The 27547-nt window shown below is 33.6% G+C and overlaps 1 protein-coding gene across 1 annotated transcript in view; it reads left to right on the top strand.

Annotated features, from left to right (window-relative positions):
* The window catches only part of LOC150102423 (protein TSLIG3A-like), a 175062-nt gene extending 148492 nt beyond the window's left edge, over nucleotides 1–26570 (top strand). Inside the window, exons 9-11 of the mRNA XM_090399464.1 lie at nucleotides 5906–5988; nucleotides 13236–13323; nucleotides 25009–26570. Of these exons, the coding sequence (XP_090255590.1) occupies nucleotides 5906–5988; nucleotides 13236–13323; nucleotides 25009–25109 (272 nt within the window). The 3' untranslated portion in view covers nucleotides 25110–26570. The remainder of the gene's footprint in view (nucleotides 1–5905; nucleotides 5989–13235; nucleotides 13324–25008) is intronic.
* The last annotated feature ends 977 nt before the right edge of the window (nucleotides 26571–27547 follow it).

Raw genomic sequence — 27547 nt, 5'->3', positions numbered from 1 at the left:
GATAGAATACAAAATGTTGCACACTTGCAACACCTAAAGCAGGTGGCCAGCATCTTGAACAAAAATTAATTTGTCTGAAAATGCAAATAAGAAATTAAAATAGCTGTGAAAAATTAAATTAAACATTTTGGAGATTAATTTTAAAACCCTCCAAAACTGGCTGCCATAATTAATAGGATGCCAAAAAAAAATCTATAAAAATATTTTTTTCCATCTAGGATAAGGTAACCAAATAACTTACTTTCATCAAAATACAATAAAAAAAAAAAATAATAATAATAATAATAAAAAAAAAAACTTTGTTCACAGAAGTCATTGCCTACTTCAGTGTATCTCCTAGAGTGTTTGGAGGTATTCTTCTTTGGTTCAAAAACACTTACAGCTTATTCTTTAAGTATTCCTAAAAGTGAAAGATAAAGCAAATATATAGATAAATTGATACTCTGAAGTAAGATGATGACTGTGGAAACATCCAACTTGGGACAGGGATGATATCAGTGGCATAGCTCACTGGCAAGAAATATTTCTAGAATTTCTTTGCATTATTCAGCAGTGAATTTTAAGTTAGTGCAACACAGTGTGTCATTCAATGGCAAATTAATTTTTTTCCACAGGCAAATGAAAAGATCAGTAATGCAAAAGCTGGAAAAAATCTCTAAAACAGTCACTTTCAATTTGAATACAGGATATTGGTGAAGTGACATCACTTTAGATTCCCCACATATGGGGAATCTAAAGTGAATGTGCTTTGTTCTTAAAACTACATTTGTTTTTATTCAGCATTCTTGAGTATTTTTTTAATGATTTTAAGATTCTTAAAATATGCTAACGTGTTCCATTTCTAGATCTTTTAATCTGGTAAAAAGAGCACCTCCTTATCCTTGTTACAATTTCATGTTTTTCAAAATTGAAAACTCATTCTACATACAAATTAATAATGACCTCTAACAAGTTTGTGTGTGTGTGCACATGCATAGAACAGATATTCCCTTGAAAGTCAATTGTTTTATATATATATATATATATATATATATATATATATTTGATTCATTTGCTTTTGGTCTAAAATTTTAATTCTTCATTCTTAATCAAATAAGAATACAAATAAACATAGGAATGAAAATTATTTTAATATTTAAAAGCATAAATATCATACTATATATTGCATATTATCATAATCACGGTGAAGCGATTATGATAATATGCTGGTTATTATATCTGATTACATTCAAAATAACCAGATATAATTGCAAGCAAAAAAAAAAAAAAAAAAAAAAAACCCATCATCTAGATTCTAGCATATTTATGTTGTAAATTATAACTACATTATTAGAAAACTTTACACTATATAGGTGATGCTTACAGTTGCTTTTAAATGGTTATTTCCTTATTTTAATTTTAATTTGTTCAACTAATTTCCATTTGTACTGTGATTACTTGATGTTTTTCAGAAACTGCCTTCCTTCTTACCAGGTATCTATCAGGTAACCTGCTCCTGTCATCTTTGCTGTTTTCGACAGACTGGCCATTCTACCCTACTTAGAACTGAAGAACATCTAGACTATATTACATTTTTGGAATCCAACAAGTTTTGCCTTGCTTCTCATGCTATTGACACCAGACAGAGAGTTCTGAAGAACTTTTTGTCTGGTGTCAGAGTTCTTTGGAACCAGACAAAACTTCTTTATTCCAGCAAGTTCAAATTTGATCATCTTTTCCTTGAAATATGAAACACTACAAAATCATCCGAATGTCAACCCTCAGATTGCATGCCAATCTTTAAGTTTTGGAAATGATCACTATTAATTGTGCATTATTTTTAATTAATAATTATTTTTAATTTATCTATGCATCTTTTACGATTCTTCCTTTGAACTTTATTAGTGTAATCACATACTTCAGCTGCGACCAAGACATGAGCTAGTATAGCATGCTTTGACTCATTATTTGATTCGTGTTTTGAACACAGTTAATAGTCTATTTCTCTGATTTCCACATAATATTGGATGAAATATATTCCAGTTTTTGAATAAAATTCTATATATTTTTGTTACATGTGTAAGCTATGAAAGTTTTTTAAATATTCCAGTTGAAAAGTACCAATTTAATGAGCTACAGTTAATTGCAAACAAGTGTTAACACAAGATAAATCCAAATTATAAAGTTAATATATTTATTTATTATATATGTAATACGTGTAATATATATTTATAATATATAAAATAGACAGGGGTGCTTAAAGGTCAAAGCTGTATAACTGAGAGGAGACCACCACATAGCCTTTAAAGGAATGTGGAGAACTGACCAAGGCTTCTGACCTTGGTCGGTCCAGTCCTCACCTTCTTGTGGTACACCCTGTTGGGCATCTACATGGATACTGAAAGAACGAGGATGGGTTGGCAATTTAGGATTTAGCCGACCAAATTGTATTCTTATTGGCTTAAACCAAAATACAAAATGATGGTACAACATGACAAAATTTCATGCCGACTGGGATGTCGCCTGGTTAAACAAGGGCCCTCATTGTTTTCACCAGGGAACCAGGGCAAACAGCGAAAAGTCAGCTACTGGAACAAATCTGAAAACACACTCCAACTGAACATCACAAAGAGTTAAAGATTGGTACTATCAACATAAGAAGCCTGAATGGCAAAGAAATAGAGCTAGCTGAGGAATTAGATAAGTACCAGATTGACATAATAGGGGTGACTGAAACAAAAAAGACAAAAACTGGTGAGATCTTTTTGAGCAATAAATACAAAATGTTATATTCAGGCAATGACAATCAAGGAAAAGAAGGAGTAGCCATAATATTCAACACTAAATATGAGGCTAATCTTCAATGGCAGGCAGTCTCAAGTAGAGTGATATGGGAAAATATCAGAATGGGGAACTGAACAATGAGACTTATTTGTGCCTATGGTCCCACAGAAGGTTCTACTAAGGTAGAAGTGGAGGAAATTTTTGGGTCTTTAGAGAAAGCAACTAACACAATGAAATAGGAAAAGTTGGTCCTTGTTGGTTATCTAAATAGCAGAGTAGGAAATGATTGTCAGACATACAAAAATATTTTGGGAAAATTTGGAGAAAAGAGCAAAGCTAATAATAATGGCAAATATCTGCTGGATTTCTGCTCAGGACATGGACTGCTTTTGACTAAGACCATTCCAACATAAAAATATGCACCAATTCACATGGAGAGAAGATGCAAGGAATAAGAAAAGTCTCATTGACTATGTTATTGTTGATAGTAATGTTTTCTCCCTGGTGCAGGACACCAGAGTGTACAGAGGATTTGAAATTGGAAGTGATCACTATTTAGTCGTGAGCAGGATAAAATTGAATTTCATATTAAAAAGAATAACTTGTAAAAAGTTTTAAAGTGAATAAAAGTTGAGCAGCTGTCAGATGTGAACTGTAGACTAAAATACACAAAGATTATTGAAGAAAAAATGAAAGAGTTTGAGAACTCTTCAACACTTGCCACTGTTTTCTTCAGTGGCAAGCCTTGAAGAAAACCAGCCAGAGAGGCATGTGGTGAAGTTGTCTGCAAGGATAGAAAAATCAGAATTCCATTGTGGACACAGGAAGTTAAAGAGGCAGTGATGGAAAAGAAGAAAGCATATCAAAAGTTCCTGGCAAATAAATCGGGTTGTGCTCTTAGAGAATACAGAGACAAATATAAGAAAGCTCAACACTTTGTAAAACTAGCTAAACAAAAGTCATGGGATGACTTTGGCAAGAACATAGAAAATAAATATCAAGAAGGTGGCAAAATATTCTGGAGGTTGTTGAAGAAGTTTAGAAATGGAGGAAACAGTGCTGAAAAAGGAGTTAGAGATGATAAAGGTGAAATGAAAACGGGAGAAAAAGATTTCCTTGAAGTATGGAGTAATTACTTCAAAAAATTGCTAAATGAAACAAGCAGTGATAGTACAGTGCTAGAAAACAATCAACTGGCATGCAGTCAACCAGAAATGCTGAATGGTGGTATAAAAGTCTTACAGTGGCTGCACTGCATAGTTCAGAAAGCCTGGACATAGGGGTAAATTCTCAATGATTGGAGTAGAGCTCTCATAGTACCCATATATAAAAAGGAAATAAAAATGAATGTGAGAATTACAGAGGTATTTCTCTACTGACTGTTCCTGGTAAGATTTATGGCAGAATACTTGAGAAACGGTTAAGAAGAATTGTGGAAGAAAAGCTTGGTGAAGTACAAGCTGGATTCAGGCCAAATAGAGGCTGTCAATCAGATCTTTACTTTACGACAAATAGTGGAGAAATCATGGAGATATGACAAAGATCTGTATTTAAGTTTTGTTGATCTAGAAAAGGCATATGACAAGGTACCAAGAGAGCAGCATATTCAACATGCTACAGTTGTATGGTGTCGATAGGGCATTATATCAAGCAATACTTAGTCTGTATTTGAGTTGTAAGTCAGCAGTTAGAATTGAAGGAAGTACAGGAAGATGGTTTGATGTTAAATCTGGTGTGAGACACGGATGTACATTATCCCCTCTGTTATTCATTATCTATATGGATCACATTATGAAGGAAAGTGGTATTAAACATGATATCAAAATTGGAGATGTTAATGTCAGCTCTTTGCTTTATGCAGACGATGTTCTACTTCTAAATAAATCTGCTACAAGTCTGCAAGATTCCCTGACTAAATTGAATAACTGTTGTAATAAATATGGTATGAAAGTCAGCAATAAAAAGACAAAGACAATGAAAATAGGCAGAATCGTTGAAAATGTCAACTGCATTGTGAACGGAGAACCTGTGGAACAAGTAAAACATTTCAGCTACTTAGGCACGATTTTTACTGAAGATGGTAAATTAAATATGGAAATAGAGAACAGAATCAACAAAGCTGGTATGGTAGGAAGTCAATTGAATAAATTCATATGGAATAAGAGAGAAATTAGTCAGAACAACACTAAATTAGCTGTATACCAGACAGTGTTCAAACCAATTTTAACTTATGGATCTGAGAGCTGGATCAGAAGTAAAACACTTGACCAAAGACTAGAGACTGCAGATATGAGAGTCCTGAGAAAGATTAGAGGCATGAACAGATTGTATCAATGGCAATATCATATTAAAAACGAGGATATTAGGAAAGAACTTGACATTGTCAGCATCCAGGAATGCGTTAGCAGAGCTAATCTCAGGTGGTATGGTCACTTAAACAGAATGAGCGAGGAAAGATTAGCAAAACACATGTTCTCTGCCAGGTTGGCAGTTAAATGACCCAGAGGAAGACCAAGATATAGGTGATTTGATACGGTATGCGGCTTAGACGATAGAAATATAAGATTTGATAATGTTGGAGTCTTTACAAGTAACAGACTGATTTTGAGGAAAATTGTAGATAGGAAGTTAGTAATGATGTAAATTTTTCATGTAGTACTATCAGATCCTGTGCACCCCCTTGAGGGTACATGGCAGGAATTTGCTGATGATGATAAAATGGATAAGGGTGTTTGCTTTGAATAAGGTTGACGAAAAAATCTTTAATAATAATTTAAATACAATAGCTTTGTACATATGTTCTAGCAGGCAAAACAGCCTGTACTCTCTAAGGCATTGACTTCACCAGATGCTGGAGAAAGGAGAGATTATTTTTGTAATGATACAATATAACCGTATAGTCATATCCCTGTGTTATGAAACTTAATTTTTATTGTTTTTTTATGAATAAACGTAAACATTCTTGCTTCTGAATTTTTAATCTATTCAGGTTTTTCAAATTAATGTAGTAAAACGCACGAAGTTAAATTTCACAATCACTTTTATTTTAAATTATTTTTTGTGTTTGAGTTGCTTACAATTACAAAAACTACTTTTTTAAAATAGAGTATTTTTTATATTATAGTTATTTTATATTTTTCAGATATTGCTGTTGTTGAAAAAACTAGCTCCCCATCTGTCCTGAAAAATGTCTCTAGTACTATTTACAAAGTTCGTATAGGAAATGTAAGTCATTATTTTTATATGATAAATCCAAAAAAAGAACATCAGCACTAAAGTTATTATCCTTTAATAATAAGTAATTTATTTTGCTGCACACTTAAAAATTGCTGCTTTTGATACCATTCATGGGTTTAGAAATATTCTTTTATTCTCGGTGCAAGATTCATAATTAATTGGAATTAAATATGTGGATTACAGTCTGATACTACAGTACTCAAAAGCTAATCCAAAGATACAGTAGGATTTGAGTTGGGATATTTTGTTGTTGTTCATCATCATCAAATTCCTGACATATACCCTCAAGGGGGTGTACAGAATATTATTATAGTACTACATGAAGAACTTACATCATTACTAACTTCCTATCAGCAATTTTCCTCCAAATCAATCTGCTATCTGTCAAGACTCCATTTCCTTCATAATGTGATCCATAGAGATAATAAATAACATAGGGGGATAATGTACAATTAACGTGAGCCATTAGTTGCTTCGACAATAACTAATATAAAAAAAAATGCAAATATAAATATATTTATATTATCAGTTAATGTCTCTTATTTAAATATTAGTTATATACAGGGGATCCTCGAGTCACTTTGGAGATCCGTACCGACGTAAGGCGATTTTCGATGCAAGTCAGAATTACCATAGCCTAAGTTACTTACCTAACCTAAAACACCCTAAAGTCATACGTATATATCAAGAAACAGAACTAGGCCATAGGAAAATGAAAGGAAGGACATAATTACTGTATAGTACAGAAAAATGACAAAAATGAAACTGGGTTCAGGGGTTGGAATCATTTCCTCCTCAATCAACTGCTTCTCTAACTGAATGAGTTCTTCTGCTGACAACTCCTCCCCATGAGATGCCAGAAGCTCTGTGACATCTTCGGCCTCCACTTCCAAATTCATCTGCTTCCCCAGGGCAACAACTTGCTCTGTGACAGCCTCAACTGTCTCCTCATAGCCATGGAAATCATTCACAAACTGAGGACGCAGTTTTTTCCACACACCATTCAAATTTGTCTGCTTCACTTCATCCCAAGCATGCTCAATGTTCAATTCGTATGGCATTATAAATGCTATACGATTTCCAAGTCTTTGAGGGTTAAATTCTGTCTTTTTCAGTTGCCCTGAAAGCCATAGCAAATGTCCTGTGAAGGTAGTAAGCCTTAAAGGAAGCAATAACACCCTGGTCCATAAGCTGCAAAAGGGCTGTGGTGTTTGGTGGAAGGTAAACCACCTTAACATTACAGTGAAAGTCATCCAAGTGGGCAGGGTGACCAGGGGCATTGTCTAGCACTAACAATGCCTTAAAGGGTAGACCCTTGGCTGTACAGTACCTCTGAACTTCTGGTACAAAATGGTTGGTAAACCAGTCCTCGAAGATTTGAAGTCTCACCCATGCCTTCTTATTGGACCTCCAGATGACAGGCAGTTGACCCTTCCAAATGCCCTTTAGTGCCCTTGGATTTTCAGCCTGATAGACCAATAAGGGCTTCGGTTGTAAGTCGCCAGCAGCATTAGCCCCAAGAAGCAAAGTCAGTCTCTCCTTACCAGCTTTATGTCCTGGTGCTGCCTTCTCCTCGTTGGCGATATAGGTACGATTAGGCATACGTTTCCAAAATAGGCTTGTCTTGTCCACATTAAACACTTGTTGAGCACTGTACCCCCCTCCCCCCTTATTATCTCAGCCAACCCCTCAGGAAACTCACCAGCTGCTTTATCATCACCACTAGCAGCTTTACCTTGCACCTTAAGGTTATGTAAATTGCCTCAAGCCTTAAACCGCATAAACCAACCTTTACTAGCATTAAACTCTTCACCTGCACTCGTTTCCCCCTTTCACTTTTCAATGCCTCAAACAATCTTTTCGCCTTTTCTTGAATTAACGAGGCTAATTGGGATACGGCATTGATGCTGGTCTTCCAGCCAAAGAACAAGAAGCCTTTCCATCTCAATCATGAGCATACTACGTTTTTTCGTAATCACAGTCAATTTCATGAGCGCCAATCCTTTCACGTGTTCAAGGATGCGAACTTTATCCTTGATAATAGTCCAAACTGTGGCACGACTTAAGTTCAATGTGCGTTGCCGTTTCTCCCTTTTAATAATGTCTAATTTCGTTTCTATTGTAATGGCTTTCCTTTTCTTCAACACACTGCCATCCGAAGAATCTGCCTTACGTTTGGGAGCCATATTAAAGGGTAAAAAGTCACAAAAAAATAGTAAACAATAGCAGATATAAACAAAGCATGTGGTACCCAAAGAGAGTATGCTGGGACCCAAGCGACGGCACCTCTCCCAAACAAACACCGCATATAAGCATATTCTTCCCTCGGGCTCACAAACAAGTTCACCCGTGAACGTTTGAATTTTATGTCGCGCTGCTTCAAGTCTAAATTTATTTTTTAAATTATTTATGGGATTACCGCTGTAAAGTCGAAATGACGCATGTCGAGGACCCCCCCCCCCCCCGTGTGTGTGTGTGTGTGTGTGTGTGTGTGTGTGTGTGTGTGTGTGTGTGTGTGTGTATATAAAACTCAGTCAGTATAGATGAAGACCTTTGGTTGAAAAGACCTGAGTTTCGATTTCCGTCACTGATGGGAATTGAACCCCAGGCTAATTCTCCTTTCATCGAAAGAGACATAAATGTCTCTTTAATATAAATAAATGATAAAAGGTAAGTTAGCCGGTCTCATACAAAGGACTTTTCTCCCGGAAACTTGAGTTTTTCATCCCTCAAAATAGACAAACCAGCCAGTAGAACACAATCAATTTACAGACAAGAATACTTAGAGGCATAGGGGTAACCAACTTATCCTCACATTACGGTTAGGAAATCCAAGGATACTTGGAAGGCTGTGGGCACTTAAGTACCTTAAAGCCACTGACGATGAGTTGAAAGTTGATAGTTAGACGTGGAAGGTATGCAGGAAGATGGTTTGATGCTAAATCAGGGATAAGGTAGAGTTGTCCACTGTCTCCATGGTTATTATGTGGATGCCATTATAAGGGAAATATGAAAATCATCAATAGTAACTTTTCAGTAATTTTTTTTTTTTCTTTCTCCCATCTAGCATGTGTTATTCTTCCTCTATTCTGTATTCTCATAGTTGAAATTAGTCATATTGGTAGTTCTCATATCCACAAAATTTAGCTGTTCACAGCCACCATGAAAATTAACTCCCTTTAGCAATTTGCAGCTACTGTATATATTTTGTCCTGTTAGCTTATATCTCACACTACTCAACAGCCTCTTTCAAACACATTGTCTGTAGTATTCATACCTCCATTCACCACAATTTAGGATTTCCATTCTGGTTGGATTTAATTCCTCTACAATCGTTAGTAATACCCCCCCCCCTCTGCTTTTTTTCTCTCTCTCTCACACACACACACACACACACACACAAGGGCTCATGGTTAAGTGTCATCTCACATTCAAGCAGAAAAAAAAAAGGAGACACAAAGTAAGAAAACCTCAAAAACCTTGGATAACAAATAAAATAAAGTGATCCTATCTGATAGAAAAGAGGAGTAAAGTATGTTAGACTAACAAACAGAAATACTTCATAGTGCAGAAGACACTTTCAGTTTGGCATCTTAAGAAGATGTTACTAATGACTAGATTTTTTTTTGTTTGCAAAACAAAGAAATCTGATGAAAGTAGAAAAAATAAATATGTTGCATACAGATTAATAAAAGAAATGCAATATTATGGGAAAATCAGAATTACTGTGATAAAAGATCAAAATTATAAGATCTTGACAGATCCAAAAAATACAGAAAAGAGATGGAGATTATACATTTGGAGAAATTATACAGTAGACAGGATTTACATATCAATGTGATACCTAAAAGAAACGATTCAAGTGAATATGAAGGACATGATATTCCAATAGAAGCATTTGAAAGTGCATATTGTCAACTTAACAGCGGACAAGCTCTGGGTCAGGATGGTATTAACCTGGAGCCAATAAAGGAAGCTGGTGATATGATAAAATTCTGAGTTTTTGAACTTATCAAGAGTTCAGACGACTCCAATTTTATCATGATGTTTTGCTTGAAATAGTTCAAACAACAACTCAGATATCATGTAGTATTGGTTGAAGAAGTTCAAACAATTCAGATTTTATTATGAAGTATTTCACTATCACTACACTTTGAAGTCTTTCACAACAGTGAAAGACTTCAAAGAGTAATGATCCCTATGAGAAAGTTAATGCTACAGATTGCAAACATTATATAATAAACCTCTTGTTACATGCCTCAAAAATTCTTTTGAGAATAATACAAAACAGAACATGAAATAAAATGTAAGAAACCTAAGCGAAGTCCAGTTTGGATTTAAGAAAACTCCTGGACAAGAGAAGCAGTTCTTGCCTTAAGAGACAAAAATAGAAAAGCAAATGAAGGCAAGAAAGGACATACACATATTACATTTTTGGATTTGTGAATTTAAATAATTTTTCCTAAGTATGGAAAGATCTAACATAGACTGTAGATACAAGACGGATATGTATGACTTGTACTCGGACAACTAGAATTGAAAGAGATCAGAATTCTGAAAACTGCTAAAATAAAAAGAGAAGTCGGGAAGAAATGCTTCCTGTCCCCACTTCTCTTTATGTATTGAAAAGGCTATTAATGAAACAAAAGTGGAAATAATATCTAATAAACTCATAAATGGCCTTGTCGTATCATATCATGGATTAGATTTTCAAGTAATATTGCAGTAATCGCTGATTCTGAAAAAGAACTTTAAATTATTTTATAGGTTAAGGTTTTATAGGTAAAATAACTAAATAAAAAGTAATATGACTATACATACTACAATGTTTCAAGTTATAAATATATAGGGAGTGTGATAACAGAAGACAGTAGAAGTGATTTAGAAGTTTGGTGGCAAAAGAAGCTTAAAAAGATGAAGTATTTATTCTCCTCCAATATAAATTTGGAATTAAAAAAAAAAGGAATCATAAAAGCATATGTTTGCAATGTTGCTATTAATGCAAATGAAACATGGAGACCATGTTAAAACAAGACATTGGCAGAATGGAAGCATTTGAGTTATGATGTTGTTGAAGAGTGCTGGAAATTAAATGGACAGTAAAAGTGACCAATGAAGAAGTACTCTAATGAATAAGAGGGGGACAGAAACATAGAAACAGAGGCTGAAAAAAAACAGTTGAGGAAAATGGACAGGGCATCTTCTGGGTCGCAACAATTTCATGAAAAGGTAATGGGTAAGAGAGAATGTAGAAAGCCATATAAGAAATTTCTAGAACAAATGATTAGGAAATCAAAATATCACAGCTATACTCAAAGAAGAATAATAAGCTGTGTTGATAGATCTTAGCGAAGTGAGCACTCATTATTTGAATAATCGCATCTTCTTTTGGAAAAGGGTACTGTTATTCGTTAAAGTTATTCTGGCATGTGCATTCATTTATTTTCTTGCAGCATAATGATAAAATTCTTTTTGGTTGCCTTTTGCCTAAGCAACTAATTTCTTTTCCTATTTCAACTTATCTTTTTGTATAATACTCATAATTCTGGCCTGAGCTTTATGTATTTTATAACTCCTCTCCCTTTTATTCTCACAATATTCTTTTCACATCATTTCATCCATTTCACTCCCACTGTATTTGTTCTTCGAATTCTAGAGACATTCAGATACCAAATGAATGTGTCCCTACAGATTGATTTAAGCATCTTTTCAAAGCTTACCATGGGAATGAGCATAGTATTCTTCTGATTTTGTCATACTTTCTAGCTTTGCAATTCCTCATGTAACTTGTCCTAATTGGAACATCCATATACTTTGCCTTCCTGGGTCTAGTGCTGCATGATTGTTGTTCACAAAATGCCAGAAAAACAATCACGTCCTATCAAATCTAAAGCTCCTTGTCCTTGGGTTACTTGTTTTATATGCTGCTTGAGAGAAAATCATCTCACAACAGCTCAGTGGATTCTCTTACTGTGAGTTTTCTCTGTTACTCAATCAATGTTCGGATAATTTAAGTCACCCATAATAATTACTCCTTTAGTACCCATCAGCGTTATTTGGCAATGCATTTCTTCATCCTTAGTAACTGAACTGCCAAGTTTAGAGCAGCATCCCACCATATATTTCATCTTGTTAGCTTCCACTTCATGCCAGATGACTTCAAACACACTGCTGCATAGGACATCGTTACAATTATTGCTTGCAAGAGTTTCTATCCTGCATAAAATTAGCTAATGCCTTTTATTTCTTTATAGGGAGTAATTTAGGGAGTAGAAGATGAATTTTTTTAACCCTATCTAGCTTTCTGGAGACTAACTGGGCCTTTCATTCTTCACTAATAGCCAATCAGAGATAGCTGGCCCAAGACTATCACTAATTATAAGTAGCAACCAATGAAGAGAGTTGCAAACAAGTGCTGCTATTTCTTGGATGTGCAACTAATCCTAAAAGGATATGTTCTTGTCTGAAATAGTGTGGGTTCTGCGGCAAATTTTCTTGAGTTTATAGGATGAAAAACCAGAGTTTCTGGAAGAAAAAAAACTGCTTGCCTGTGCCAGAGATAGACTAACTCGGAAACTGGTTGAAGAATGGTTTAGAAAAAGTTCCTCCAGTCAGCAACTAGACTTGAAGTCTATTTTTGAGTGGCCTAGCATAAAAGATGTAAGTGCCACTTCCACTGAGCTACACAAGCCTTTTATATATATAATATATGTATATAGAAAGAGAAATGAAATTGTCTATTATCTAAAGACATTATCCATAAACATTATATCTGTGTCACAGTGGGATTCTGACCCACAACTTGTAAGTTGAATGAGGATGAAACAACTGTTTTGTGTCCACTGGACCAACCATATTCCAGAAAAACTATAGTGAAGTGCTTTCTTGTCTGAGATTGACAAAAATCACATACTGAATTATGCTTCAGATTTAGTTTTGTTTAAGATAAGCTGCCCCTGCATCTTGATAAAGAAAGTATCCCAGTGCATTAAATATAAAATAGAAATGGAGATATAAATGTGGCTATCTCGTCTATAATGTGATCTGGTAATATTTTGTTTTGTTAACAACTCCAAGAGGACAAGCTTCCGTATTCTCACTAATAATTGTGAACTGTAAATTATTGGAATAAAATTGGTTTATCTATTTCAAATGAAATTATTAATTAAGATACGAATGATTATGTCTAGACTTTTGTGTTAGTTTCATGAAGTTTTTATTTATAAATATTATAGGTACCAGATAGAGGTGGTAGACCGAAAGAACAGAGACCTCCAGTAGAAATGCCCAGCTGGCAGAAGAGAGCAGACTTTAGAGGTGGAGGTATAAAAATTCATATTATTTTCTGGTTAATCTTTTTTTTTTCTTCTTTTGCTTATAACCAGAAAAAAAAATTAATTTGTTTAGGTAATAGGTACGGTATTGATTTTGCACTCTGCACTGCACAAACTTTATTCTTCATGTTTTTGTGCTTTAGTGCAAGACTTAAAGAATAAGCTGATCATCATCATTTATTCATGTATGAATAGGGAAATATATAGAGAAATATTCATAAAACAAAAACTTATGTAGATCAAATGTATTAGATAAAAACAAGGCAAGTTGCTCTGTTTGGTGCTAAATTGTAAATGTCAGATGGTTAATGATCCTCATCTTCAAAAAGAAGTTTGCTTATGTATTACCAAAACTGTTTTCTTGGTCTTTCTCTTCCTCTGTGTCTATTAGTTGATCTTTAGAGAGCAAGAGCACCGAACGTAGGTGAAGATTGATGTCTAAAAGTTGGTGTTCCACCCATCTTAGCTGACTTTTTTTTTTATTGTTTCTATTAAGGGTCTTTGCTGGCTTTCTTCAAGGATGACAGTATTAGGAATATGATCTTGCCATATCCTAATATTGTTTGAAGGCACAATGTCCCAAAGCTATTGATGATATTAACTGCTCATTGAGTAATAATGTTCCCTGTCTGGGCACCATATGTGATTAGGGCTTGACTTGTGGTTTTTACAGACTAATTTTGATATCTGTGCTGATGACATTGGATTTTCAGATATTAGTTAGTTTTATGGAATTGAAGAACTTTGTGCTTTCTTTTCACTATATGTTAGAATATTGTTGTACGAACCAAGGTACTGAAAATCATTTATATTCTTCAAGAATGTGGTCATTTAGCTTAATATTTCCTTCCTTCTAATCTTTAGGACTTTAATTTTACTGCTAACCCAATCAGTGCTGCATTTTTACATAAATTATCTAGGTCAGGGATGGGCCAACCTATGGTGCATGTGCCAAAAGTGGTGCATTTGATTAGTAGGAGTGACACATTGGATAATAATAAAAAAGTTAGTCTATTTATGAAAAAGGTATTAACCAAAAACTGATTTCTAGAAAAAACAGCTAAAACTTAATAATTATTTTTAGCAATTTTATTGTTTTGTGCTCATCTTTTGCACATTCAGTTGTATGATCCTGAGGTGTCAAGCGTTAACAACAGCAGTATGTCGCTGGTTTTTGTCATTTCAGTTTACAACTGATACTTGTGCACTGTGGAGTTGTGCTTTGTAAACATTTGCAGTTTTGTACTTTTATGAAAATTAAGCCTTGTTTTTATATTCAGTTACCCATCAGAATGCAAAAGAAAAACAGAAGGTGATAGTAAGTGTGAATTCAATGAACAGTGGGAAAATAAGTTCTTATTTATAGTGAATCTGTCAGGAAAACTGTTGTGCATTGTTTTTGAAAACACTTTCTCACATAATAAAAGGCATGATCTTAATAGACAATATAAAACACAACATCAGACTGAAATAGAAGGAAAACTGAAGCTAGTGCTTGGGTCTGAGTTATGGAGAGAGAATCTTGTTTTTATATTAAATCAGTATATCATGTCTATATTAACGTATTTTTACTTGGAAATTTTAAGGGTACAAGAGTTGTATGATGCATCTGAACTTATATATGAAAAAATTGGCACATGGAATGTTAAAGGTTGGCCAGCCCTGATCTAGGTGATTTTGGGCCGTATGAATGTTAATCAGCAAAACATCATCTGCAGAACAGAAACTGCTTATGTATGTTCTAGCTGCATCTAAGTTATTCCTTACCCATTTTCTATGAGTCGAATGTATAATCAAGGATAATAATAAAAAAAGATGGTCCCAAAGAACTCCAGTGGAAATGGGAAAACTTTGTCATCTCTCCCTTTGACCATTACTCTTCCATAATAATTCTGGTATGGTTTTTGTATTGCTTTGATTGCAAGGATATGCCATAATAACTGAGAATATTGAATATTTGTCTATTGATTGAATCAAGATTAATGAAGGTTTTTATCTCTTCCTTCTAGCAATCTTCTAAGGCAGTGGATGTGTTCAACAGTGTTTCTTTCTGATTTTCAACAAACCTTCTTGATTTCTTTTGTAGAAGAAGTGTTACATATGGTTCAGTTCAGTTTAGAAGTATTCTGTTATAGATTTTCATTGTAGTAAGAAGTAGTGTAATTCCTCTGTAATTTCCTGAGTTGTTCAAATTGCCCTTTTTTAGGGGAGTAACCTTTTTTGGTATTATTATTATAAGGCCTTCTCTTCATTGTGATGGAATGTTGAATGTAGCTAGAGCTACAGATATTCAGTAGTCATTTCCAAAGCTCTTTTCCACCATGTTTAATAGCCTTTACTGTTATATCACCTGTCCAGGTGCATTCTTATTCTTTTAGGTTTTTAGTACAGTTTCAAATTGTTGCACACAATGGGAAGTTCTTGTTAGATTATTATTTCTGGCAAGCATCTGTAATGTTTACAATCAGTTATTCAACAGCTTTTCAAAGTGGTTCTTCCACAGTAAGGATTCTTCATTTTTGTTCTCGGGATTTGCTGTTTTTTTACTTTTATCCTTAGGTTTTTGTGCTTCCTTTCTTTGGTGCCTAAGAAGTTAGCCGTCTGGTACATTCCTCTAGTTTTATGAGTATTTTGATATAGTTCTAATTTTTGACAGATAGCCTGGATATGGATTTCTTGTCATTTCAAAAGGCCACTTGATCATTTAGTTATTTTAGCTGAGTCCAGAGATTGTGCATTGTCTGATTCCTGTATTGGTGCTTAATATTATTCTGTTCTTATTCAATTTCTTCTCAAGGGAAATGGGTGACACAAAGAAGTCTTGGTGATCAAAGTTTTTTCTACTACTTTATGGATGGATTGCACGATATAAATGAAGGCTCTGTGATGATTCTTCAGGCAATTGGGCCTTCCTTTACTTTGTTTTGTAGTGCATCTCTATATGAGTTTGTATATTAGGAGGAGTTAGGTCATTCCAGTGATATTTGTTCTTGTTTTTAGGTAAAAGTGCTAAGGTGAAGTTTTATGTGTGCACTTATTATTCAATGATTGGAGTTTAGTTCTCCACTGTTGTAAGCTCTGCAATTTTGAGCTGATCTCACCATTGATTAAAATATGATCAATTTGTGATCTTGTTCAATTCGAATGTTCCCAGGTCCATTTTCTTCCGGGGTTGTGTGAAAATTTGCTCTGTAGATCTCCAAAGTTATGAATGCTGCATAGTTCAACTAGAAGATATCCATTTTCATTTGTTGTATTTGTGATACATGAAAAGCCCTGTATTTTTTGTGATTCCTGAAACATCTGACCTATTTGTGCATTAAAATTTCCACCTGTGATCTGAAAATTTTGATGGGACAGAATAAAGAGAGTCTGAAAGTTGATTATAGAAAGCATTCTTGGAAAACTCCTAAGAATAAGCTCACATAGTTTAAATTATTGCCTGAAGAAATTAAGCTACACATAATCATCCTTACCATCAGTTTCTGATACATGCAAGTTAACTTACATTGTATACATTTCTAAGTCATGTCTTAATGAGGTTTTTCTCAATATTGAAATGCATAATGGTAATTATAATGTTGCCTGAGGAGATCAGTGGCACATTGAATTCCTATTCATGGCATGAGTTTTAAATGATGCAATGCTTCATAATGCTTTGTTGGTCCAGTCAAGTTCTCCGAATATGGAGAACTTGAGTGTAGCAGTAAAAAGTCTAGGGACTATTAAGTCACCTTATTTAACACTTTTATTGATTGGGAATTAGTCTCCCTTTCTTTCATTATAGATTGCTACTTTTTCTACATATAACTTGCATTAATTTGATATATTAACATTTATACCTTGTTCCAATCTAGTGTCTAAAAGAGCAGCATGGGTTATACAGTTAAATTATTTATTATTATTTTTCAGTAATTTAATTTATTGTATGCAAGTTATATTATAGAAAAGTTCTTCCTAAATCCTGCTTGCCCATATGGCTGGTTTATTTCTAGCTGAGCCAAGATTCTGTTTTGAATAACTAACAAAAAATAAGACTGTTTGGTCGAGAGTTATTTATATTTGATTTACAATATTTCTTGTGTAAAAGGAATTGCCTAGGATAGATTCATCAATAATAACATTATTGTAAAGTTTTGCCAGAGTAAGTAACAATTCTTTGCATCCATAGTTTAACAATTCAGTATTTATTTTATCTTCGCCTGGAATTTTACAAACAAATTATAGTTATGAAAAATAAGACTGTTAGAGTTATTTATATTTGATTTATTTACAATATTTCTTGTGTAAAAGGAATTGCCTAGGATAGATTCTTCAATAATAACATTGTGAAGTTTTGCCAGAGTAAGTAACAATTCTTTGCATCCATATTTTAACAGTTCATTATTTATTTTATCTTCACATGAAATTTTTTTCATTGCATGTATATGGCATTTTCAATTTCTGTACAGTAACAGGCCTGTGATAGCAAAAGGAAGTTGGTTGGAGTTCTTGTAGAAATAAATTACTTGCTATTTTTAAGATTCTTTGTGGGTTCTTCCTTTTCATTTTTCAGTTAATTGATTCATCTTTTGTTATTTTTAAGTTAGTATTATTTTCCAAGTCATCCCTTAATAATGCAGCATTAACATGTTGCATGCCCATTTTCTCTCATTCATTATAATTTTGTTGAGCTCAACATATTTGATTTTATTTCTTGTTGAGTCGTTCTATTCTTGAATAGTCATTCTTGTTTTTTTAACAGTTCTTCGGTATTTTTGGTAGGCGCCACTTTGTGCTTTTTTTTTTCTTTGAATAATGGTTAATGATTGGTTTACTTGAAGCTTTAATTGTTTCCGTTTGGCTGCAGATTAGCAGGTGTCCTTTTTTACAGATGTATTCAGTAGTTTTGTTGAGTTACTTTTATATGCATCAATAATATTCTGAATTACCTTTGGATCACATTTTTTCTTAAATTATGTTAGTTTTTGCTAAAGCAGTTTGAATAGTTCTTCTCACTTTATGATCTGTATTGAAGTTAAATTTATTTATTAGCCCTGTCTTTTGAACAATTTACATTTTGAACTAGTGTGTAGTCTATGTCATCAATAATGAATTCCTTCTTCCTCTTGAAGAAGAGATTTATTACTGTCAATTTACTGAGTGTAAACTGGAGTTTCAAGATTATAAGGCATATTAAAAGTTAAAAATTTGATGGCCTGTTGTATCCATATTTTGTTACTGGCAAAAACTACATACAAAGTAAAGTACTTCAATAAATTAATTACTAGTTTTGTACAACTGTTATGTGCTTCTTCAGATTGGGGCAGAACATAAATAGCAAGTAGTGTTTTATGAATAGATTTCTGAATTAGTAACTGTTAATTAGTTTAATTGATTCAGCATGAGACAGATGTTGAACATAGGAATGAGATATCACATGAGCGATTTATTGTTACAAGATATGCCATAGTTTGTAGAAATTATTAACTTCAGTATCACTCTGAGAGCTTGTTGATACATAGATCTGGATTATGGTCATTACCGTACCTTCAGATGTTTTAATTTTCAAAGAAACCATATTCAGAGTAGAATCTTTTCAGTTCTGATGTATTTGGTTTCTGCTTCTGTTTGATATTGACTCTTGGTTTTTTTAATATGATAGATTAAGTTTTCAACTCTTCAAGTCAGTTATCTACTCAGAGTTTCTTCTTATTTCTGAGAGGCTTAAAATGTTCCATGTCATTTCCAGTGCCTTGCACCACATTTAGGACTGATGCAAAATTTTGGAAGATTTTTGCCTTGGCAATTTTAGGTAAACATTTTCTCTCTTTGCACATTCAAAATTAGAGATTATGATTGGAGTGTATGTTACTTACATAATCGTTGTTATTCTGGGTGATGGTCTAGCTATGAGAGAATTGGTTTCTTGGCTTCATGCAAAAGGATTTTATCTGCTCCCTCATATTGATTTGGTCCATTTTGAGAGAGGGTGTGTGCATGAAATATACATGTGTTGTCCTCTGCTCTTTGGCCAGTCTGTCTAGAATGACTCTACCAGGAGCTTAAGTCCTAGTAACTCTGTGGGTTAGTAGAGCATGCAGTCATCCTCAACCCTAATTTGAAATGTATGTTATTGAATTTCAGCCAAAGCGGTGAAGGCTAAGAGGCAAGTGTATTATGTCTGTTAATTATTAATTGTATGTGTTTGTCTGCCCAGTTTGTCTGTTTTGTGATATGAGAAACCTGAGTTTCTCTGAGGAAAAATCTTTTGCCCTCTATACAAGACTAACTCACCTTCAATTGAAAAGCCCGTATAAAAGTTCTTTGCATTCTAGACAGGTTTCAATCCAGGTTTTCCCAACCAAAGGACATTCTTGATACTATGACTGAGTTACATTAGAAAGTCCTTCAGTGGGTGGACAGATATATGGTTTGCATAAACTGTTTGGAGATGAAGTAATGAGATGAGAATTTAGGGCTGTGGAAGTGGGTATTTTGGAAGTTTTATTGATTTATTTAGTGAAAGAGATGTCAAATGAAAAAGAGAATTGTAGTATAGTGTTTTTGGCAAAACTATGGATTAAATTAGCAGTCAACTGGAAGACAGGAAGGTGAAGAACTGAGCTTTAGTGATCTTCATTATTAGTTGCAAAGTAGTGTGAGAATAAAGATTCATCACATATAACATTCATAAAGACAGAAATCTGGTAATTTAATTGCAGAATCTGTAGACAGACCACATGATGGGAACTTAATTAATAGGCATTGGTGCCAAACCTAGTCAAATTCTTTAGAGATATAGCAAGAGGATTCTTCCCCCCCCCCATTCATCAACAGTGGAGGAATCCATGTGGGTGATTTTTTTTAGTTGAGTAGTTATAAGGTTGCATAGCAGTTCATTACTTTAGAAAGAATTGAATTGAGAGAAATAGGACAGTAAATTTGATGCTAAGATTTGTTGCCCTTATGAATGGGTTAAATATGGGCTATGGGATAGGGGAAAGTAAAAACATGACAGGTGTGTCAGCTCTGAAAACTTTTTGATATCCAGTTTGAAGATTCTTTCTGATGAAAAATCAAAGGGTCCTTAAAATGTTGCATGAATTTGAGCAAAAAGTAAAAGGTAGATTGGCTCTTTATGTTTAACAGTGAATTATTCAAAAATGTTGGGAGAATAAGATCTGTTTTAGTGATAAAATTGTATCATCAAATCTAATCATGATTTTTGAAGAAAAGATTTTAAACTAATTTTGAAATTACTATTTTTGGGGGGGAGGGGGGATTTTGCTGTTTGGGAAATTTTTCTAGGACCTAAAAGCTTCCTGACAGTTGGCAAAATGCCTGTTATCAATTACATTTTATTTATTTATTTTTGAATAGCTGAAGGTTAGCTGGTGGTGGAAGACTTAGTGAGGAAGGCTGTTCCAAAGAATCTAGTAAAAAGATAGTATACATATTAAATTTAAAAATAGTAATAATAATAATAATAATAATGGTAAAAATATAGTAAGATTTCAGCTTTTGGGCTATTATAGCTACTTTAGCCAGTGGCTATAATTCTATAAAATAGATAAGATACTTCCCTCCCACTCCCCCTTACTAGCTTAGTTGGCTGATCGGATAGTTTTTCTGATTCTCCAGCCAATATCTTGTGTTCAAATCCTAGTACAGTTATGGATGCTTGTAAATGTCTTTTAGCAGAAGATGCATTTTATATGTTATTTCTTTGCTTCTTCTAGGCATACATTACAGTTTTTGTTTGTCTATAGTAAGTTGGAAGCATAAGGCATTTTATACTCTTGGTTATGTTAGAAATGGAGTTACTTTGATTTGTAGTTTAAATGTTATCTTCACTTTAAAATCATACACCAAACTAACAATCTTTATCTGTTTTCCCTTAGAAAAAACTTCATTGACGACACATTCAGGAATGTATAAAATGCCTTTTGCCTCCAATTTATTATGGACAGATAAAATCTGTTAACATCTGCCTTGAAGGAGTTAAGACATACATACATATTCTGCCTTATTGCAAGTTAAGCCTAGTAGATCACACATTGGACACACCACCTGGGATGAATCAGAAGAAAACTGTAGTATTACACATGTGATTACATGTCCAGTTGAGGACTATTTGTGAAGTCATAATCAGTAATGAAGCACTTCTTGAACTCCATCAATTTTGGCTACATAAATTTACTCAATCTAGTTGGAGACTCATTTTAAGACAGCTGTAGTCCAAAAGCTGTAGATTACTTTATATTCACTATTAGAAGTTACTATAATAGAACTCTTATCATACTTTTGAATTATTTTCACTGCTTGATTGTATGTGTATACCTGAACATACTTATGGTTAATTTACATGCTTAAAGAATACTGGACTATTTAGAAGTATATATATTAAGGTAACCAAATAAAATAGGTAATTTTCGTTTTTTTTTCCTGTTATATTATAATGGGAGTTACTGAGTTACTTATTGTAATGGGAGTTTGCTAATAACAGTATATTCCATCCCTCATCTTCATTTATTAGATCTGGTAGTAGTGTTTATATATTCCACTAAGATTGGTGGCAGAAAAATAACTTAAGATATGCAGATGATACAACCCTCTTTGCAGAAACTGAGGAAGGTCTGAAGTGGTTGCTTCTATTGGTTAAGAGGGAAAGTGATAAAGCTGGGCTTAATTTATACATCAGCAAAAACAAGAGTAATGGCTTCAGGCAATTTAGATAAATTTATGATTGAGGGAGATAAAATAGAGGTGATTGAAAGTTAAGATTTACTGGAGTCTAGAATAAGATGGTGGCCAATGTGAAGATTGAATTTAAAAAAAAAAGAAAAAAGATAGCCATGGGGGGGAAAAAAGCTATGTTAAATCTGACAAAAATTATGACATTTCCAGTAATGGTGTATGGATGTTGAAAGCTGGATCATTAAGATGAAGACAGAAAGCAAATTGATTAATTTGAATTATGGACATGGAGGAGAATTAAGAATCCCACAAGAACGACTGATAAGAAGGTTTTAGAGAGCATAAAGACAGAATGCTTCTTGGAGGGAGTGATTACTAAACAATGTGTTTTGGGCATATTATGCAAGTAAATGAATCATTGGAAAAGGCAGTTATGATGGGGAAGATTGACGACATGAGAAGGAGAGGAAGACTGGAAAAGAGTTGGATGGATAACATAAAGAAAGTTACAAACTTCAACTTACAACTGCTGAAAGAAAAGACAAGAGGCCAAGTGAGATGAAGAGCCTTTGCTCACAAGATCACCAGGAGTTGGAAATGACTGGATGGCACATAACAACACACACACACACACACACACACACACACACACTAGTGGCCAAAATTGTGGAAAACCTTTTGGAAAAAGTGTATTTTTGAGGTTTAATGGCTCATAACACCACTTTTATTTGGTGTAATACCATAAAATTATATATCAATGGAAAGATATATAATTTAATCAAGAATGTAATGCAAAAAAATTTGTTCAATTATCTGTATTCTACGCGCGGTTAGCCTAGTGGCTATACGCTTCGCAACCATATGCCTGGGGAAGGAGTGTCCTAGGTTCGATTCCCGTCGGTGACGTGAGGAACTGAAGGATCTTCCTCAGCCATAGCCAAGTTAGCCAGTCTTGGGTGTGGACAGCAGGGTTTTTTCCCCAGTTTATTCTGGGGTTTTTCATCCTGCAAAGCAGGCAAACTGGCCTTGAGAACTTAACACTACAGGCCATATGATACACCAGGGCATAGGGCTGACCACCTTATCCTGTAAACGGAGTGAGGTCCGATGATCAATGAACCCTCGACACCGCAAGGTAAAAGAGGGTATAAAGAAGATGAGATGAGATGAGATCTGTATTCTATGAAAAGTTATACCCAATTAACCAGAAAAAAAAAAAGAAGCACAACTTGCTTAGATTGATATGAAGTAGCTTTCCTTCATTTGAATGTAGCCAATGAGCATGAGTGTTGAGAGAGAGAGCCAATCAGGTGTCATCTTGTTTTGGCAATGGGCCAATAAGGTCACAGTAGGATTCAGCTATTGATGTCATGTATTGGAGCTGAGAGGAGGACATTTGTTAATGTATTATGTGATTGCTATCAAGTTGGTTGGGTTTTTTTTTTTGTTCTTTCATTTAGTGAGCTTGTAAAACGTAATAAAATTAAAGAAATGGTGCAAAGAGTTGACTGGTCACCCAGAAAGCAATGTAAAATAGTACTATTAAGTGAACAAGACTAGAGTTATGAAGAAATTAGAAGAAAAATTGGTGGAAACTTAACCGAAGGTGGCATTTCTAAATTTTTGAAGAGGTATAAGGAGACTCTCAGTCACTACAAAACCAGACTGGAAAAGGTGCACAACAGCATGTGATGATAGAAGAATTGAGACAGAAGATTTTCATCTTGTATACACCCAGATTTTCTTCTGTCTACATGACAGAAGAAGAAAATCATCTGGGTGTATACAAGATGAAATGACACAATACAATGTGAAGTTGAGTGCAAGGACTGTTCATCGCAGACTGCAGGAATTTGGTCTAAATGCTAGAATTCCACGAAAAAAAGCCATTTTTATCTCTCAAAACAAAGGTTGAAAAGATTAAACTGGGCTAAAATCCATGTTAACTGGACAGCGAAACAATGGGACAGTGTTATTTGGAGTGATGAGACCAAAATCTCCTTGTTTGGTAGTGATGGCATGAATGATGCCATCACTACCATCTGGGGTTGTATGACATCAAAAGGTGTGGGCAGAATTTGTGTGATTAATGGGAATATAAATGTCCCAAAATACATAAATGAAATACTTGAGCCCAAACTGAAGCCTTCCGCATGTGATCTTTTCTAAGATAATGAAACATTTATATTTCAGTAGGATTCAGCTCCATGTCTTGTTGCTGATGTGTGCAAAAAGTGATTTCAGATAATCATATTCCACTGTCGGAATGGCCTGGGAATAGCCCAGACCTTAACCCAGTCGAAAATCTATGGAGCTGACAAAAGAAACTTGTTAGTCAGAAGCAACCCACCAATAAAACCCAATTAATAGAAGCAATAATTCAATCTTGGTTTCACATTATAACAGCTGCAGAACTAAAAAAACTTGGTCACTCCATGGGAAGGCGTTGTAAGGGTGTAATTAACGCTAAAGGTTACCCAACTAAGTATTAGCTCACATTGTGAGAATTTTTGTATATCTAATTTTTTCTATGTGTTTCACTTTTCTTCTTTATAACTGCTTTTCTAATAAAAAATCCTTCATAAAAGTTATTGCATTACATTCTTGATTAAATTATCTTTCCATTGATATATAATTTTATGGTATTACTCAAAAAAAAGTGGCGTTATGAGCCATCAAACCTTAGAAATATACTTTTTCCAAAAGGTTTCCACAATTTTGGCCATTAGTGTACATAGAAACAAACGATAAAAACGAAAAATCCTCAGAGCATCATAGGAAGAAAAGGATGGTGATTGGATCGAAATTTCCAGTCAGTTCTCATTATTTTCTTATAATCCATGTGGAGGTAGTAGTGAAATGCAGTATTAATTGTGTTACACTATCATATTGGTGTACACTACTTTAGGGTATACTTTAGAAAATGATAATGCATGGGTTGCCAAATTAAGGGATGCAACTTTATGCATTGACTATTTTTATTGTATTCTAATAGGTAGAGGTGGAAACTTTCAAAGAGGAAGATCGAGAGGTAGAGCTGAAAAATTCAAAAGAAAGAAGGGTGCTTTTGATGCTGCTGGATCATATGGTCAATAACTCATTGGATACGAGTTATTTCAGTATCTTTTTTTTTAATATCAGTTGGATTTTATTGTTAAGTATATTTGTAAATGGTATGCCCTTTCCCTAATATGCATTCATTTAAAAAAAAAAAAAAAAAAAAAAGGAGGGAAAGGGAAAGATATGATTTTGTAAGATCATGATTCATGTATCAGTTGACGTATATGAAAATAATTAATTTATTATTCTCTACACTGTTGAGTACACCAGTCTTTAGTCATATTATGATCAACTGCAATAATTCTAAGTGGACTCTTTTTTTTTTTTAATGATTTTGTATTATATTTTGGGGGAAAAAAATCAGTTTGTTTCCAAAATGATAATTCTCTTTTAGGTGTATTGTTATTGCATATATAATTTAATATGCTGAATCCTCAGATGTTGATCAATATTTCGAAAATTCAATTTATAATCTATTATAAATCATGAAAATTTTTGTAATGAGTCTGATTATAAATATAAGTTTTTATGATATAATTTAATTATGCAAACTTGATTTATTTGAAAAATAGGGATATTCCCTACCTTCATACATATTCTATATTTTCCATATTAGCATATAGCTCAAGTTGAAGTAATTTGAGTTTCAAAATGTTGAATAATATTCACAAGTATCAAAACAAAGGCTTCATTGTATTTAAATTATATTTGTTTTTAAAGTAATAAATGCAAAATTCTTTGAACAGACAGTGTTATAAATGAAATTCCCCATTATACACACCATAATAGTTGGTGTGTATATCAGATGAGTGATGAGATGGAGCAAGGATCTGAATAATACAGTCACTTGATTATGCTTGTTTGCTTTTGATGTATGGCATCAAAGAAATATGAAATTAATTCATGTGTGCTGGATATTACATACCGCTGACATTCTATCAGCTAAAGATGCATAGACAAATTTAGAGTATTGTACAAATTTATATTTCTTTTAAGAAATTCATGATTGTTGGCTGGTTGTTTCCTTTTATTTTATTTGTTTAGTTGTTATCACACTTTTCATCATGTGAAACATTTTCTGGATTCTTGTAAAAGCAGGAATCTAAATTTGTCATAGGGAAAAGTTTTTTATGCTCACGTTTGCAGTAAAAAAGTTTTTTCCATGTTCCTACTTTGTCACTGTCCATTAAAAATACCTGTGTTAGAATTTACATACAGTATATACTATCATAGACACTCAGATAATGAGGTCATTTTTGTATTTTTCAGTTCTTTTAAAAAAGTTGTTTAATAGCTATTGTTTTTTAAAAAAAATACTTCACCCTGAATATTATTCTTATATTCTGTAGGTATTCTTCTTTAGATGTACTTCTAAACTATAGATTATGTTATTGTGTTTGGTTTATGACACTTGTATCATATTTGTACAGTGGATTGTTGTTCACTTTTATAACTTTGAAATTACTTTCAATAAAAACATGATCATCAATATTTCATCTTCAGTCAGTATTTATTGATGTTTGCACTTTTTGTCTTCTTCTTTTTTTAATTTCTGTAAATATTTTGTCAAAACTTATCAAATATCCACAGACATGAAAGTTCTAAGAAAAATTAGGAGAGTGAACAGATGCCATCACTGGCAGAATCATATTAAAATTGAAGATATTAGGAAGTAATTTGAGATTTGTTAGCATTCAGGAATGGCTGGTCTCATACAGTATGCTCACTTAAGGAGAATAGGAGAGGAAAGGTTAGTAAACAAATGTTCAGTGTCAGGACAGGAAGAAGACTAAGATGTAGGCAGATTGTTGAATTTATAAGTACCTTAGAAGACTAAAATATCTAATAATATTGGAGTCCTTGCAGATAAGACTAATTTGAAGGAAAATTGTCAATAGAAAGTTATAATAATGTAAATCTTTCATGTAGCACCATCACAGTTTCCTATATACCCCTTGAGGGTACCTATCATGAATTTGATGATGTAAATAGATTCCGAATCTTTCGATAATCTTGAATTTGGCAAATATTGTGTAAACTTTTGATCCTAATTAAGGCTGTTTACTTACTTATTGGGCAAACAGATATGGACAAACAGAAAGTAAACTACTTTCCCAAGAAAAGTAGTTTACTTTTTTATAGTAAGAGGCTTCTTTCTTACTGTTTTTCTTGTATTCAATAAAAGAAGAGATGCTTTTATTGGATAAAAGAAAAAACAAATTGTATAAACACATGTTATTCAAAGAGCTATTCATTTGTTCCATATACAATTTTTCAGAAGAATGGTTATCCTAAGCAGACAATTTCAAAACTTATTTAATTCTTCTACACACACCATACTGAAGAGAGTAATGATGTGAATGGTTATATCTGTATTTCAGGTCTGTTTTGAACAAATTGCAAATATCCTCAAGAAATATAAAATTCATACCTTATTCACCCCTTTAAGAAAGTTTCAATCCTGGCTTCAACCA

The sequence above is a fragment of the Typopeltis vanoorti genome, chromosome 10 (genome assembly GCF_054136105.1).
Source record: "Typopeltis vanoorti isolate ZY-2024b chromosome 10, IOZ_Tvanoo_1.0, whole genome shotgun sequence".
Classification (NCBI taxonomy): domain Eukaryota; kingdom Metazoa; phylum Arthropoda; class Arachnida; order Uropygi; family Thelyphonidae; genus Typopeltis; species Typopeltis vanoorti.
This window is presented reverse-complemented; position numbering and strand designations above follow the sequence as displayed.